General features: G+C 42.3%; 1 protein-coding gene across 1 annotated transcript; it reads left to right on the top strand.

Moving 5' to 3' along the window:
- The first annotated feature begins 334 nt into the window (after nt 1-334).
- CDCA7 (cell division cycle associated 7) lies at nt 335-13,687 on the top strand. The gene is made up of 10 exons (XM_069225362.1): nt 335-477; nt 5,523-5,654; nt 6,047-6,157; nt 7,673-7,933; nt 8,243-8,320; nt 8,424-8,612; nt 9,112-9,246; nt 10,074-10,223; nt 11,114-11,250; nt 11,356-13,687. Exons 1-10 carry the CDS (start codon nt 463-465, stop codon nt 11,384-11,386), a joined length of 1,239 nt encoding a protein of 412 aa, XP_069081463.1. The 5' UTR covers nt 335-462; the 3' UTR covers nt 11,387-13,687.
- The last annotated feature ends 3,558 nt before the right edge of the window (nt 13,688-17,245 follow it).

Genomic DNA, 17,245 nt, shown 5'->3' on the forward strand with positions numbered 1-17,245 from the left:
GCCTGTGCCTCTCGATCGGGACAGTGATGGGGTCATGATAACAGCAACTCGAAAGCTGCTCTCCTACCTGCAAAAGCAAAGGAAGTGAGAAGGCTCACCTCTTCTCTAGTGGGCGGGGCTGCTGTGTAGGGTTTCGAGCTAGCTGCAGATATTGAACAGCTACTAAGACCGCCGAAGCACAGGGGATGCACGGTCCTACGAAAATGCCATAAACATTACATCGGCCACGGCTCAGCTCTTCCTAAAGTAGGGACAGTGGAATGTTATGAATGGCAATGGTAGGCGTGGCTGCAGGTTCGAAATCCTCGTGGAGAGGGAGGGCTATACGGATTTTAGCGCGAGAAAAGTGCTCCGCCCTCTGAGGAAGGTTTGGCGCGCTGTGTTTTATCGCGGTTCATTCCTCTGTAGTTGCTGTCCGAGGAAGCGTGCTAGTACATCGGCTCCCGGAACATTAGACGCAACATGGATCCCTTCAAGGTGAGTATGCACCAGTGTTGCTACTGACAGTAACAGTATGGTACTGCAAAATTTAATTGATCTGCAACTTTGTTTTGGATTAAGTCTCTATACAATTTAGAGCTCCTGTCCATGCTTTTACTGTGCACAGATCCTGGAGGTTGTACTTCAGCCATTTTCTGTCCATTGCTAAGCTGCAGCATGCACAGTGCTTTTGCCCACAACGACAGGATTGTTGTGGTTGTCGGTGTTTTTGCTTGTTTTGCAGCTTATACAATCGTAGTTTGCAGCCCACTGCATACTGAACCAGGATAACCAGTTGCATGGTTTATGGACCGAGACTCGTGTACAGCACTCGCTTTAATGCTCCCTTTAAAAAATTACTTCAGTGCACTGCGCACAGTAGTAACCACAACACGAATCTAGTGGCGATGTACAGTGCACTAAGTCCTCGTGTAGTAACAGTTGTGGGCATCTTTTGTCTGCTGTAAATCGTGTACCATGGAATCTAGTTTATCTTTTGAACAGTTCTAACGTAGTACTTTTACCTAGGTCTACTTTAGAACACACAGTTTAACTCAAGAGTGTAACGCTTATTTAGAGTTCAAGTAGAGTATACTTTCCAGCTCGTCGATTTACGTTTTTTCAATCCCATAACGATTTTTTTGGGGGGAGGGGGTTTGAATTTAAATCTGCGCTTTCTTGGATTTAGGTAATATGTGTTGGCATTTCTCAAAATGTACATTGTTGCCAGTAGCAGAACCCGTGTTTTCGCCTGGCGCCCCGCAGCGGTGGCAGCAAACCCGCCATTCCTCTAGTATATTCCAATGCACTTTTCGGGTTTCAACAAGTAAAGCGCTGTAGTTTCCCGCGCTGGGTTTAAAGGGCGCGCATAACCACGTGATCAGCACAGCGCGCGAAAAGCATTCTTTACTTCGACGTAAGCGTTCTTTATCACGCCCCCTGCTCGTTCGGATTTTTTTTCTTTACGTAGCCTCCATGTTAGAACCAGGCTAACGTCTGGGCGTACATCATTTTTGTGATCACGCCCAAAATGCTTGCCCGCTTTTTTTTTTTTTTGCTTTGCATCTCACTTGAACGGAGGAGCCAGAGATAGAGATAGATAGATAGATAGATAGATAGATAGATATATATATATATATATTTTTTTTTTACACGAAGCTGTATACGTATAGCTGGCAGCTTAGCTTGCCGCCTCTGGGTCATTAGTTAATTTTGTTTCGGGTGGGGTACATTTATTCCCGTTTGTGCACCAAATCAGATTTGGAGTAGTATATTTGGTGACGTCTTTATGCTGCATCTGGGTTTCTGATACTTGAACTGTACTTTAGTGTTTTGTCCGCCCAAACGAGGCTGTCTTCATGAATGTTCTGAAAATACTTGGAGAGTCTTTGCCTTTTTTTTTTTTTTTCTTTTTTTTTTTTCTTTTTTTTTTTATTATTCAGTGGGGCAGTTTATCTTAGTTGAACGTACTTTAAAATGGTAGGTTTTGCTCATGTAAACTTAAGCCACATTATTTTATGTATCTTGTTTTATACAGCAGCATGGCCCCGCATAAGACCACTTCTGGTAGAAAAGTGCCTATGTACACGGTTTAACAGGCATTTGTTTCACCGTTCTAATGCAGTGTCGGGGTCACTTCTAATGGTGATATTCGGTAGTCTGTTGTCCATATAATTTTACTGTCCAGTCCAACTGCTTCTATCCTTGCCGATGTCTCGGGAGTATATAGCACGGCTTCCAAAATCTATACAATCTATCACTTTGGGCTTGCAAATGTATTGCGTTATGTGGTTAAATGTGATAACGTATGGACTGTCAACTTGAGTGGGGTGTTAATCTAGTCCCCGCCCCAATCTACAAAAGACTGCCTGCAGTTCTGCCATAAGAGCTCACCTTCACAGCAGAGGGCTAGAGCGTTGGAATAATTGAATTGACTTTTCTTTTTCGGTATCGACATACGTGTCAATGGACCCATTTCAGACTGGAAACTCAGATTTTAAAGCCAAAAAATGTCTACTTTTCAGCTGTCTCCCACCACCAACTGCCTATATTCCAGTATTAGTCAATGGGGAAAGTAAAGTCTTTCCTTTTTTTCTTTAAATCCTTATTTGACGTGTGGGCATGTATGTTATAAATTATTGAACTAATTTGTTAGCTGTGCCTCTATTGGTTTAGTAAAACCTTTGTTAAAAATTGGGTCACTTGTTGGCAATAGATTTCACCCTTTCAAAGTAGGGACCCTCGCTATTCAGGGCTACTGGAGTCACACAGTTAAGATAAACTCTGCTCACTCCTTTGGGAGCTTGGCATGTGCAGTCTGGCTTACCTCAGGAGTAATGTGTAAAGTATTTGTATACGCTCAATGAAAATGCCACAAAAATACTCCACACCAGTTTAGAAACAAGCATTTACAATGCATCTGGTCTAGCGTTTGCTCATGTTAGAGCTGATTGCGTTGTAAACTCCTAACCCTACTTTTCACCTATCGGGCAAAAGTGCATTTATGTACATAACCCGAAAAAGTGAAATCAAGTACGTAAAGCGCTCGACTTCTGCCAAGCGAGATCGGGCTCGTAAATTAGAGAAAAAAAAGTCCACGAGCCGATGGGAAAACAGCGAGCCTCGCATGTTTTCTGTACTTGTTCGCTGCGCTGGAGGAGGTCTAGCCACTGGAAAAGGCATGACATATGCGTGCCTTCGACTAATGAAAGCAAGCAGATTTTATTAGAGAAGCCCACGAACCAATAAAAAACACTGACGTGAGGTTCACAGGGCTCCGAGCCCTTTTATAAATACAAGTCTCCATGCGCGAGCGCATGCAACGCAGACTCGACCCTAAAAAAATAGCCAATTATATCAGAATAAAACAGGACCAAAATGACCAATCCAACTTACGCAAGCAATTGCGGGGAGTGTCAGTTTGTCCCTATGATGTACATAACATCTGTAATGCACTTCAGTGTCCTGGCTGGTGTGCCAATGTTTAAACAGTGTTTTTCTTTCTTCAACTTAAGTGTTGTTGTGATTGTGTTTATTACAAACCTATGTCTGATGGATTTAGGGGCTTAACATACCTGCAATAAAGCGGGTTTTGAGCAAGCTGGTGTTGGCTGCCGGTCCATGGCTTGGTCAAAGCCTGATATTTCTTTGGCCAGTAGCTGTTTTTTGAAACATTGTTGTGGAGGCTGCTGGACCCTCTACAATATAAAAGTAAATTGTCTGAAAGCAAAAAAAAAAAACGTTCTTGTCTCAAAAATCAGTCACAGTGCTCCCTGGCGTGAAAGATGGCTACTTTGTTTGTGGGTCTACCTCTTGTGAAAGACCACTTGCAGTGAAGTTAGCAGATGGCTAAAGTGGGCTGACCCATTGCCTCTTGACATCTGCTGTAGTGGGTAGAAGAAAAATCATTTGCAATGGTTCTAGCGTTTGCTTGAGTTACAACTATTGGTGTTGTAAATTCCTAACTGGAATTGTCTTGCCACATAATATGAAAAGTAAAACAGTTGACCTAATAGGCCCGACTTTAAAGCTCCAATGCCAGCATGAGCGCGAAGGCGAGACAAAAATAAAAATGTTCGCTTGCAGTCAAACGTACCAGCAAACATGCAGTTATCCATGTAACGGGGCAGTCTGCAAGGTGGTAACAAAACCGCCCCAAGAAGGGACAAACGTAAAGCATTTACCAATGATAAAGGATTTTTGAAAGGCAAGCTCACAAATGAGTGAAAGTGATGGGCGTGGTTAAAAGTCCACAATACTTACAACAGGGCAAAGCACTTGCATGCTCGGCCTAAAAATGTGATAACTGCAGTAAAATCAAAAGGTATTTGAAGCCCAACTTTTTTTTTTTTTTGTCCAGTTTTACAGACTGGCCATGGCCAGACTTTTCGACGTTGCCACTGCTTGTTATATCATGTATTCTAATTTGCTCCAGTCTTTTATTGGGACACTTTTTTGTCTTGCTCACCCAGCGCTGATAAAGTTGTACTTTTTTTTTATTTATAGCAGTACCCCTCGCAGCAGACTCTTCGGCATGCTGTTACTCACTGTGGCATTACAATTAACGCTTGTTGTCACTAAGCAATGCTAACAGTGGAGGTCAGGTATAGCGCAAAATACGATGGTGGTTGAAACACTGCCCCGGGTTCTGCACTATTTATTTTTTCTGACTGCCTGAGTGGAAAAGACTGAGTTCTACGAGGTCAATGATTGAAAGTGCTTCACACTGAATCTCTCGAGTGATGCTCACTGAATCTTTTGCATCTAGAGATGCACTTCACCAGAGTGGGGTTGCATTGCCCCGCTCGACTCTGCTTTTGGGTTGTCTCCAAACCAACATAAAGTAAAGCGCTTGCAGTAGGCCAGCTGATAGAAGGCTACAACCTCTCATAAGCATTAGTTTTAAACAGCGTATGTTATAGCGAGAATTGAGTACTATGCTGAGATGTGTCAAACTGCTTTGTGCACTTTATGATGTGATATTCCTCAGGTGACGTGATAAAACCAGCAAGACAATCTATTGGTTTGGAAAGGTCTAGTGTGGTGATGGTTCATTTGTGACGCTCACCTCTAAGAGGATTGACATTTCTGTGTCTGAAATGCATCTGCCCCTGCCTATTATGGACACCTAGGGCCATATGTACGAACACTTTTTCCCATAGACACAGAATGGGTAAGAACCTTTGCTACATCTGACCCCTAGTTTGAGGGTGGCCTACTTGTGCGTTTATTGATCCACACTCATCGCAATGAGCAACTTACCACACATGACCCCTTGTATTCTAAATGGAATGTTTGTGGCTTTTTTTTTTTTTTTTTTTTTTTTTTTTTTAAGTCAAACGTGGCAAGCAGTCTGATTGCTGAAGCTATTTTGTATGTTTGAAATCTTAAAGCCATTTGTACGCAGTTTTAGTTCTGGGAGAAAATGGCGGCAGGTTCCTGCATTGACTTGTGCTTTTCTTGCTTCGTTACTTGTGCACACAATCCAGAACGACAGTTCACTTTTCCAATGTCCCTTTCTGATTGCTTTGTTGCTTCCACAGCTACAGCAAGGAAACCGTTCCGGGGAGAAGCAATCCAAAGGCTTCCGAAATGTGAAGTTGATCCCCATGGAAACCTCGTCGTCGTCTGATGATAGTTGTGACAGTTTTGGTTCTGATAATTTTGCAAACACAGTAAGTGCACTACAAGAATAAACACAATTGAGTCTGCTATATCGAAAATGCCAGACCTGCTTCGTGCATGATTAGAGCTGCATGCTTTTTCCTAGCGTTTCTATACAGTAGTTAGGAATATACAGCGTGGACTGTAATTTCTTCTTGCTGCTGGTTCTAGGTAGTAATTGTCTGAGGCAGATTAGCTACTTATTCTACCTTTTGAAATGTCACATAACCTAACGTGTCGACTGCCGTAACAGCTTTGAATCATTTGTAAACCTCTAAGCAGCCATTCTCTTGATAACAAAAGCTATTCTCTTGTAAACATGAGTTTCCTCCACATCTGCGCTTTATGGAAGTGCATACTTTTCAAGAGGTGCTTTTTATTTTTTTTCTTATTTCTTTTTCAGAAACCCAAGTTAAGGTCAGACACCTCAAAAGAGCTGGCTAAAAATGTCCACGAGGATTCCGACAATGAACCTTTCAGTGACTTTTCGGACCACGAGTTGCGAGGTGTAATGGTGAGTCTGGCTTTAACGTGCACGTTTAAATCCCACCTTTGCCAGTTGTACTGACGCATGGCAGGCAGATAGGGAAGAACCACAGGTTAAAGTATATTTATGCGGTCGTCTTTTTTTTTTTTTTTTTTTTTTTTTGTGAAAACGTTCTTGTCCCTTTTCTTGTCCCACCTTATTGAAAGCCTGCTAAGCAGTGTTTCTCGGCGCATTGAATTTCTCCATCAGAGGCTAAATATCTTGACATCACGCACTTACAAGAAACCTCAAAACTGTCCCTCGAACACAGACCAGTCTCCGATCTACCCTGATGTGTCGCTCTTGACTTATTTGCAACAGAACTTGATGTATTTTTCTTCCCTATGTTTGGGAATGCAAACGAGTTTTATTTCCATTAAGCTACTAACTGTGAAGCTCCTAGAAGATACTTGGTGGTACCTAGTGCTTAATTTGTAGAAAAGTGTTGCAGTCCTTGTTAGGTCACTTCATCTCGCCCTACCCATGGCCCTTGCCAGCGTGCCAATGACCATGCAAACACAGCTGGTATCACACTTCTACAAGTGTGACAATTCAGACTATTCTAGGACCCCAAACTATTAGAATGCCTTGGGCCGCAGGTACTTTATTTTTAATGCGTTCATTTATTAATATTACTTTAATGTATATTGAACTTTTAAACAACTGTTGTGCTCATACCTAAACAAGGTAAACGATGCTACCATGTGGCAGTCTGTAGTATGTTCCAGTGTTGACAATTAAGTGCTGGTGCAGAGCATGGAAACCACTTGCTCAAATGAAGGACTGGTACCATGCAAGCACTAGCATGGTGACTGCAGGAAATTGAGATTTGGGCTGTAGGGACAGCCTCTTTTCCCTCACTCCTGACAGACACTTTTTTTTTTTTTATTTTTTTTTTTATACACCGATGGACCTTTTTTGGTCTAGATTTCGCCAGCATAGCAGACAAAAGGATCTATTTATTACTGTTCAACTGTTCAGAAAGTGGGTTTTGGGTCTGCTCCTCTCAGCCGTTCACCTTCTTTGAGTCTCTTTGGTCGCCTTTCGGTCAATCGTGTTTTGGCTCAACCCAGTGGAGTTCATTTCTTACCTATTGCTATTGACTGTTTCAGTGTATTCTGTTAACAATTCAGTGTTTGCATTGAACTGAATGTGGGGCTGCTTTACAACTATTCTTCTGCCTGCTCCTGCTAAATCCCTCCTATGTGTTTTGACTCTTATTTTCTAACACTAAATGTAGCTTTGTCAATGCATTTAACCCCATCCCCGCCCCTCCAATTTGGGCAAGAGATTTCAGTCGAGATGTTGTTGTTTTAGAAAATTGACTAAACATCTGTTTTAGTTAACCTTGAACTTTTGTTGCAGATGTAAAGTAATATTTTAGGAGCCAAAGTGACCTACTGATGCTTCAGTTATAGTGCATAGCTTTAAGAATATTTTTTTTCATTTTTGTCAAAAGAATCTGGCTTAAATAGTGATTGGATACTTTTATTTTTTACATAGAAACTTAGCGATGTGAATGTAAACAGCTCTCCAGAAGATGCATTTAAGAAACCAGAGCGGATGCGCCCAAAAAGATCTGCCCCACTGAAAGTGGCTCTCAAGTTTCCAGTTCGAAAGAGTACTAGAAATCAGCCTCAGCAAGAAGCCTCCGAAACTCCAGCCAATACCTCCCATTCAGATTCCGATTCCGATTCCGAGGATGAGCAAAGCTCCAATTTCTTGGAGAAGCGAGCGCGGAACATCAAGGAGAATAAAGCCATGGTAACTATCCTCTGTTGCCTGTCTGGTGTACGACTATCCCATTTCTCTGGGGCTTTGGGTGAACAAGGTTAACTAGGGACTCTTTGTGAATACCTGTGTAAAACGTTCATCCCCTAGGACCCTCCTAATACACAAGTAGCGGTCTAAGCGCCCGATCCATAACATCCATCACATTTATTGACGTTTGTTGGACTGTTTAAGAGTCGTTTCAATGTAGGATATAGCAATACTGCGACCCCAACCTGGGGGTGTGTGTATATTTTAAGTATTTGAGGGGTTCTGTTAACTTTTTATTTATTTTTCTCTTAGCTTGCAAAACTAATGGCGGAGTTAAATAGTATTCCCGGATTCGCCATGAAGCGGACCTTGGAGTCTCCAAGCACCCCGGTACGCAGTTGACTGTTTCCACTGTCTGGCTCTTTCTGCTCCTCATTGCTCATGTAGACGTAGCAATATTCTTCCCAAAATAAATTGTCTCCTGTCTTTGTAGAAATCCAAACGCTCGCCAAGAACCCCAGGCTCTGGAAGAGTGCTGAGGAGCAGTTCTGAGCGGACTGCTCCACCCCGCACCAGATCGCGGTCTCTGGTGGATGGTCCTCCCAGCCCAACGCACGAAGAGGAAGAAAATGACCACTTCTACTTGGTGAGGAAGAGGAAGCTTGAGGACGAGTATCTGGAAGTAAGATATCATGTGGCTTTCTTTTTATTGTTGTATAATGAAGTCTAGAGAGGGAAGAGCCTGCAGTTTACAACTATTCATGCACCTGTCATTAATTTAAATCGATTAGACTGTATTTAAAATGTATGTTAATCTTAATCAATGCCCGTTGAAGTGGTTTAATGGGCCCAGGATGTTTATTTACTAGATGGAAGTGACATTTGACCTAGTAATTACTCCACTCGATTTATTTAAACTCTGCCTTACCGTGCATGCTAGCCACACTCGGCTCGTAAACAAAGCATAAGTTAAAACAAGTGCAAGTAAGATCACCGAGAATTTAACACATCTAGAACAATACACCGAGACTCTAAATGCATCAAGGTATTGAAGAGCAATAGTTAAGTTTATAAACCTGTGGGGACCTGCAAAACAAGTGACACTTGCATGTGATATCCTGGTGTCAAATGTGGCTGTGATTATCGTTCCTTATCCAAAGTTGTTTTCTTTCTCCTCATAGGAAGAGGCTCCAAGGCGAAGCCGCCCGAATTCATTAACTTTTACACACGTAGTTCGCCCGGTGGAGGAAATTACAGAAGATGAATTGGACAACATCTCTGTAAATGCCAGTGATAAGGTGTACAACAGTGTTACTGTAAGTAACTGACACTGGTTCTACATTTTAAATGATCTTTCGGGAAAGCCCAATAGATTTGGCTAGTTTAGATGCTACGCTGCAGTATGCACAGGGCAGGACACAGTTTAGTTGAAAGGGTTGTTTGGCCCCTTACTTTTTTTTGTAAATATATATTTCTTGGACTTTAATGTGGACGTGGGAGGTCAATTTGCAGCAATGCAAGGCAAACATTAATGTGCTAGATGGGGACCAGATTTTTTTTTTTTTTTTGTTTTTTTTTTTTTTTTTTTCTAATGCTAGTGTAGCTCTGCTGATGCCTGGATTCCAGGCACGCACTTTATTTACCTCTGGAATTTATAAGCAATCCTGCAGTGCCTTAAAGAAAAGTGCCTAGTGATAACAAAATGTTTCTGAACAGGGCAGGAGTGTGTGTGTGTATAGGAGGTTTACACTACAGCCATTGACACGTGGTGGGGATTATTAAGCACTAGGGCTGTTGCAGACTGGTTCCGATGATTATTTGTTTCTTTGGAAGCATTGGTCTCAACTGCGCCGATTTAATTATAGACCTTTAAAACCAGTTAGGAGCTATAGTTGATTACAGGAGCCTTCCGCTTTTTAGAAGCTGACTGCTTGTGTTAAGTCAGGTTTATGTTCCGAGTAATGGTGTACAGTCTAGAGGGGAAAGAAGTGACGTCTGTCCACTAACATGCCATGCTTCTTTTTAGAAGCTTGATTAGAGAAGTACAGGTAGTGGATTCCGGGCATAACTTGCTAGCAGCTGACAATGTGTCCTTGAGATTTCTTGTTATCTAAACTTTGATTTCACTCTTGCTCTTTTGTAGGGCAGCACCTGTCACCAGTGTCGGCAGAAAACCACGGATACCAAAACGAACTGTCGCAATCCTGACTGTGTTGGTGTGCGGGGCCAGTTCTGTGGGCCGTGTCTTAAGAACAGATATGGCGAGTCTGTGAAAGCTGCCCTGCTGGACCCAGTAAGACACTTGTGGACATCGTTCTGACTTGCGGAGCCTTTCAGCTGTTGCCTCCTTGTGTTCTTGATGGTCTGCCTTAAACCAAGCTGACCAGCTTCTCATTGTAGACCCCAATTCGGCATATACCTAAATGAAGTAGCAATGACAATAATAATTGTGGAATCTCACAGGCTTTCTGGTTACACAACACCCTGTAGCTCCCATTCAGAGCAGGGCCATGTCTGTAATGATGCAGAGAAGTGTGCCTCCCTACTTGTTTGCCTTATTTAATAAGAACGAGCAGCTCCTCCAGCAGTCCCACGCGAAACTGATTATGAAACCTGATATTTCAAAGTAGGACTGCATTCCAAATTTGCAGTGAGCAGTCGATTATCAATTTACTTTCAGAGACTATTAGAAAAGGTGAGGACAATTGCCAGTGAGGAGTGAAAATGTTAATAGGAAGGTTTTGCATGTTTCTTACAAAAATATACAGCTAGAGGTGCTAGTCCAATAATTGAAGAAAACTGGGTATCCTATACATGCCTGGATGGATACCTTGTTCTGTCGAGTTAAGACAGAGTGAGCTACAACCGTAAAGTTCATATGGGGTAATCCGTTCTTAAAAGTCTCACACGTGTCATGTATGTGTCAGCCGGCCTCTGCCCTAGGTTGTGCCTGTATTCACATTTCTACACCCACAAGCGTGTATTCAATTTTTTTAAGAGACATTACTCTTTACGATTTAGTATTCTAGATCTAACCTTCCGTAGTCATCAGGATCCATCCCCTTTGTTTTGGTAGAGAAGATCCTAGATCTCATCGGTCTAATTGCGATGATGCGTCTTTGCAAAATGATCACTTTCTGGCCCCTGTTGAACAATGCTAACACTTCACATCTTCTGTTACAGGACTGGCAGTGCCCCCCTTGCCGTGGTATCTGCAACTGTAGCTTCTGCCGACAGCGCAATGGAAGGTGTGCAACTGGGGTGCTGGTTTACTTGGCTAAGCATCATGGTTATGACAACGTCCACGCCTACTTGAAAAGGTGAGACTTTAAAGGTTTTAAAACTGTTTGTGCCTATTTCCCCCCCCCCCCCCCCCCTGCAAAAAAAACGTTGTTTTTTATATACATTTTTTTTCTTCCCCGCAGCTTAAAACGCCAGCTTGAAATGGAGGACTGAAACCTGGTCATCATTCCACAAAACTTCCCTCTTGAACACGTCAGCAGTTTGAAAGCTTTTCCGTTTTAATGCCTTAATCAGTGTTTTTTGTTTACTCTTGACCAGTATTCTTTCTTTAGGGCTAAATGGGTGGAGGATTGTTTATGATTACGCGATTTGCATTGAAAATTAGTTTCGCTTTAAGTCGCGGCCTACTTTCGCTGCAGGCAGAACTTTCTTCCATGGAACCTACATTTGCTCATCTGGTTTGGTCAGCTGCTGGGTTCCTGGAGTAGGCGGATTACTCTAGCAGTCTGGAATAGAAAGCGCAAGGGGTCGATGCTATCTTGCTTCTGGGACATGGACATTTTTCCACGTGAGGTGGCAAACTAAACTGGCGTAAGCGGGCAAATAAGGCGAAACATGATAGACACGCCTGGTCGGCTTCGGTTTCTGCTACCATGGAATATACGATTGTCCTCGCTGAGATCCACCCGACCTGGCTGGAATCCTAGCCTTCATTGCAACTGACAGTGCATAAGTTGCACTGAATGCACAGATGCTTCTTTGTAGGGCGCCCTACTTGGCCATTCAATTTTTTCTGAAACAAAGTTCCGAAGTGGCTGTGGCGCGCAGGGAGTTTTCTCCCGGGCCACTGATTCCCTGCCTAGCACCCTTTTGCATTGCATGGTGAACTTGAGCAGCAAGATCTTGACTGACTACCAGGTCAGTGGTTTCTGACAGCTGAGTTTCAGCCGGAAGAATCAATGGCTCATCCCACCTGTAAGTGAGGTGGGGGGTTCGCTGGGGGTATTGTAGTCACAAGTTTGGCGAGTGAGGCAGCTGTCCAGCTCCAAGCCCGCCACCTAGTTTAATTTCCGTTCATAGTTTTACTTTCCTCCATGGGAGTTTCACGGTTTTATCACTTGCACACGTAATTTGTTTGGAGAAAAAAATGGCATCCGTTAATTTTTTTTTAATTTCTCGGGATGGGCGTTTTTGTATCTAGCTCTAAGCCATACTCGAAGTATGCTGTTGTACTGTTTTAATCCTATGCCAATATTCTTCTGAAATTAGTTTTACATATCAGCTTTAATACGGTTTTTCTGTCTATTGCTGCTGATGCTACAGAGTTCGACCTTGTAATTTTAAAACTTAAATATTTGGCCTCCTGGTTAGAGAAATGCTGCCAATTTAAAAAAAAAAAGTGACATTACGTGCTAATGGACTCCTGACGTTCACTACATGTAATAGTACCCGTTTACTTGCTGATAGCCGTCCCCGTTTGTAAAATCGGAAGTTTCAACGGTTTCCAAATAGGGCATTAACCACACGGATTCTTTAACTGTTGCCTTCTAGAAGAAATCCTATTGGTTTCAACAGAAATCTGGCTTTTGGCAGTTAGTCTGCATTTAATAACACATGCAGTGTTGCGTTTGGAAGACAAGGGTAGAAATCACTTCCACACTGTCCTATTAGGAAGAGGGCTTCCTGCTTTTCTTCTTAGTGTTAGGACCTCTTCCGTTCAATAATTGTGTACAATTTATGTTTTAGAAGTGGGGGTTGAAATGCAAAGAAGTCCCCCCCCCCCCCCCCCCCCCCCCAAGATCAGGTGGCAGCTTGTGGAGTGAAAAGCTTTAAAATAGTTGCTTAAGTAGGTAAAGATTTATGCCGCTCTTTAACAGTTTTTTAATACACAGATGATATATCTTCATGTAAAGTTCTAGTATTTCTCTCTACCAAAAGTGGTGGCAAGGCAAAACTTCTTTGTATCTGCTTTCATTTCAGGGCACTTACAATTTTAACTCTGCTCAATCTCCAACTAAACACTTTTGGAAGGGCCCGGTTTGGGGACTGGCTGTCAACCTACTTGCCACTTGTTAAGGAAAACATTTGAACTACTGAATAAGCACACAGGCAAGGCGTGCATTTAAATAGTTTTATCTTCCTTGTATCTAAAAGACAGACCTCCCAAGTCCATAGGCTGAACTTGCTCATATGGATCTTGCATTTAAGTCCTTTAATGCCTTTTACTATGTAAAAAGCCACTGATTGGCGGCTATGCCAAATGGAGCGCCCGCAATTACTAGTATGCGTTCATTAAAAGTAGTTGTTCTAACCATATACCGTAAGATTTAGGTTAACCTGGGCCCAGTTCGTGTATATCTAATGGGACTGTATGGTAACCTTCAATTTGTACTGAACGTTATAACATGCTTTCATCTTTGAAACGGTCACGTTTGGCTAAAATGTTGTAAATTGGTCCTTCAACCAAGAAACAAATGTTATGCAGATTTTATTTTAATAAAAAAGTGCCAAGTATGCATCTTGTCAATTCGTAATAATATACTCGTCCACCTTTCCTTGGTATGACCGCGGTGATCGAAGTGCAAGCCACCAAACCGGGGGTGAAATTTTAAATGTGTGAAGTGAGTGGGCAAAGCTAGTCGCATGGCTTCTAATCCTCCAATGACTGATTACTTAGTCGTGTGTTTTTTTTTTTTTTTTTTTTGTTTTTGTTTTTTTTAAATTCATGCTTCGTTAAAGAACCCCCAAGATCGACTTAATTTTATCCAGTAATCACACTGGTACAGTGACGGCTTTGAAGTATTGTGTGGCGTGTTTAGTAACGTTTTATTACCTTTTTTTTATTTCATTAGAATAGTAACGTGATACCCTTGTTTTAAGGGTTATATGATAGTCTGATTACTTAAATTAAGTCATCTGTAGTGTGGCCATGGTTAATGCGCTGCTTTAGAGTATGTTTGGTTGTATCAGTTGTTTAGCCAGAAGTCTTAACCAATTTCTGGAAATTACCACTTGAAGGGAATATTACATTTCTTTATTTTCGTTTTTGCGGTTCTAGGCTTCGAAGCTACTTTGGTATGTGGTTGTAACCATAACTTGCACTTAATAAAATGGAGTAAATTGCTCAAATACTCCCTTAAAGAAAACCAGTGTCTCAGATGAGCAATTCTAGGTGTGCATTTGATGCATTGATCAAAGGTGGCACCAAGAGGTGCATTGCTCCCGGACTCATTCCTCTCATGCAGTACGTAGTTTGATATTGCATACATCTCATGCCACACCTTTACCCCCAAAGAAGCTAGACAATTCAAAATAAACCGGCATCGGTTTGGAAGGCTCTAGCCTTGTAGCAAACTGGAAAGAACCAGTGAGAAGGTGAGGAATAGCAGAGTCCGCAATTAGGAGCGGACTACCTAAAGATGGGGTTAGTTGGAATAAGAACAGGAGAGAAGTCCAAAGTTTTCCTGTTGGACCTCATTTGGGTGGGGTGCACTGGGAAGGACTGGCTTCTGGTTCCCAATGGTTTTGGCTTAGGTAATTTGCCTCTGTTATGGTTCTGGAAACTGTCCAAGTATGCTGTTCTGCCCATGCCTAACAGGGTAGTGAGGGAGTCTAAGATTATTTTTTTTTGGGGTGGGGGGAGAGATAGCGTGGAGGGAAGAGCAAAAACTAAGCCATCAAAGAAACTGACAAAATATATTGTCCAGCTCTGTGCTGCCTTTAGAATAAAAAAATAAAAAAGTACTTTGACACAGCATTATTTAATATTACACAGTGCAACCCAGGGATAACATTCTGCTGGTGAACGTGAGGCACTACACTTTGGTCTCCACCTCTTCTAATGAAGAACCCACCTCAGTGTCTGGTCTCTGCAATCTAATTGGGTAGCATATCATTCATGACATTTCTAAAGGCAGCCTTCAGTCGTCCTTGCGTCGGTGTTTAGGTCTCCACCATCCAGCCACCAGAATGCAACAATATACTTCCACTGTCTGGGGAACCAGAAAAGATCCTGCCAATGCCAGAGCTCTGAACCGGCACACAACATGCCAGCTCTGGAGCTCACTCTAACAGCAGAATTTTACAAGAGAGGCCTGGAAAAAGCGCACGCATCCCCCCCCCCCCGCCGTTGTAGTTCACAGGGGGAATGGGCAGTCATCTTATATCTGCTAATGAGGGCTTGCTTGGTGCATCACTCCAAGTTACAGAGCATGTTCTGCACCTTGCGCATCACCACGGATAAGCCCATACCGTTGCGTGCACACCAAATTACCATATGACTGTGCCCAAACAAAGGTCATACTAGCTTAATAAGCAGCCTGACACTCTGGTTAGGGGTTAACACTCGTTCCCTATGCATGGGTTACTACCGTATCAAACCACTACTACTTTCTCAGCTCTTGATTTTTGGAGCAGGTAGTTGCATAGCTGTTCCACAGATACCCCATCATGGTAGAGTATTTAAGTATTTTTTTTTTTAGTTTTTTTTATTTATTAGTAAAAATTCATCAAGTGCCACAAAGGGCACATGTTGATTTCACCCAGAGTCCTTTAGCTCTGCATTAATATTGTGGTGATCTGAATCGTGTAATACATGCCACAGTCTGCATTCACTGTATTCAAGCTGGTCTTTTCCCTTTGTGTGGATGGTATTTTGCAGATGCCCTACTTATTTTGCCTAGTAACCATGAGAGGGTAAAATGGTGCTCCTCGTGAACTGACCTCACTTCGAATGCTTGTTGCAGGATTTTATTTTTGAGAAATGCATTCGAAAATACATAATGTAAGAAACAAAACAAGTCTTTTTTTTGTTTTTGTGTAAATGTGTTTTTATTAGTTTTTATTACATGTACAAGTATCATAACTACTAGCTACAAACAAATTCAAGAGGCCTACCAGTCTGGCTTATTAGATCTCAATATGCCACTATCCCCCCCCTGCCAGATATCCCTTACCTTGGATATGCCTGGTAGGTCCTTCTAGCCCACAGTCCTTTCAGTATGTCTGAGTCCCACAATGGAGTCTGTAGTGTCAACTTGCCCTTCTGTACCTGGGTCCGTGCTGCCAGTTTCCTCATTTTATCTATGGTAAAGTCAGGTGGGGTGGTAGTGTTTACAATGAAACTAGTACACTAATGCTGTTATGCTGCAGAAGGTTGTAGTAATAATAATGCCCTTCTTTCAGGCTAGTGAGTGTTGTATACCACACAGGGAGAAGAGAGGCATGGTTTTACAGCTCTTAAATATAAATTTGGAATCTTTGTATGACTAACTTACTGATCTGCCTTTGCAAGAGCTCTGGCCATTTTCTGCAGTTGCACCAATATTACATGGGTGAGGCGGCGGTAATGGTAGAAGAAAAATGTATACTAGCTGTTTTTTTTTAATTATAATAAATGCAATGCTTCTGTACGAGTCATATGAGAGACTGCGCTGAGCCATTTCTTACCAAGAAAATACCTAGTAATCAAAAAAACTGAGTTAGCAGACGGGCAGAGCCAAGGTTATCCCTTGTTATGAGCTTGATGTATTGTTCCTGGCTTAACCTATCATCCTCCCTCCTTCTGGACATTAACACCTGCAATGTCACCATCCTACATCTAGACCGGCCACAGTGATTGGATGGGAGATTGAAGAATTACAGTCCTACACTGCAACTCCAGACGGCATGAGCTCATTCTTTGCACATAAGCTGTCCATGTGGGAACACATGGGGTGTGGAAATTCTCATGGCAGGCAAATAAGTAGTGAAAATTCCACTCATCAACCACATGAGGTGACAACTAGCTATTTTATTGAACAATTAATATAAACAATCATGGTCCATTTGCTACTGCATCTGAACACCATGGGCCAGATTTACTAAAAAAAAAAGTGGTGCAGTGCCACTTTAGAAACTCAGGGATATGGTGCACCATTGCATTCCCCCTGTGCTGGTGGTAAATTGAGCTGCCTAGCGCCAACGCAGGCATCCTTGCACCATTGTGCAAGGAGGTTTGATTGTTTGCGTGTGGGAAAGTGTCCCTTCCTGCACATAAACCATCACGAATGGCGATTTGGCACTACTGTGTGT

This window comes from Pleurodeles waltl, chromosome 3_1, assembly GCF_031143425.1.
Source record: "Pleurodeles waltl isolate 20211129_DDA chromosome 3_1, aPleWal1.hap1.20221129, whole genome shotgun sequence".
NCBI lineage: Eukaryota > Metazoa > Chordata > Amphibia > Caudata > Salamandridae > Pleurodeles > Pleurodeles waltl.

Bases quoted from the DNA above. Each gene is read 5' to 3' on its own strand.
- CDCA7 (XM_069225362.1), top strand. The intron at 6,158-7,672 runs GTGAGTCTGGCT...TTTTTTACATAG, and splicing joins ACGAGTTGCGAGGTGTAATG to AAACTTAGCGATGTGAATGT. The intron at 7,934-8,242 runs GTAACTATCCTC...TTTTTCTCTTAG, and splicing joins TCAAGGAGAATAAAGCCATG to CTTGCAAAACTAATGGCGGA.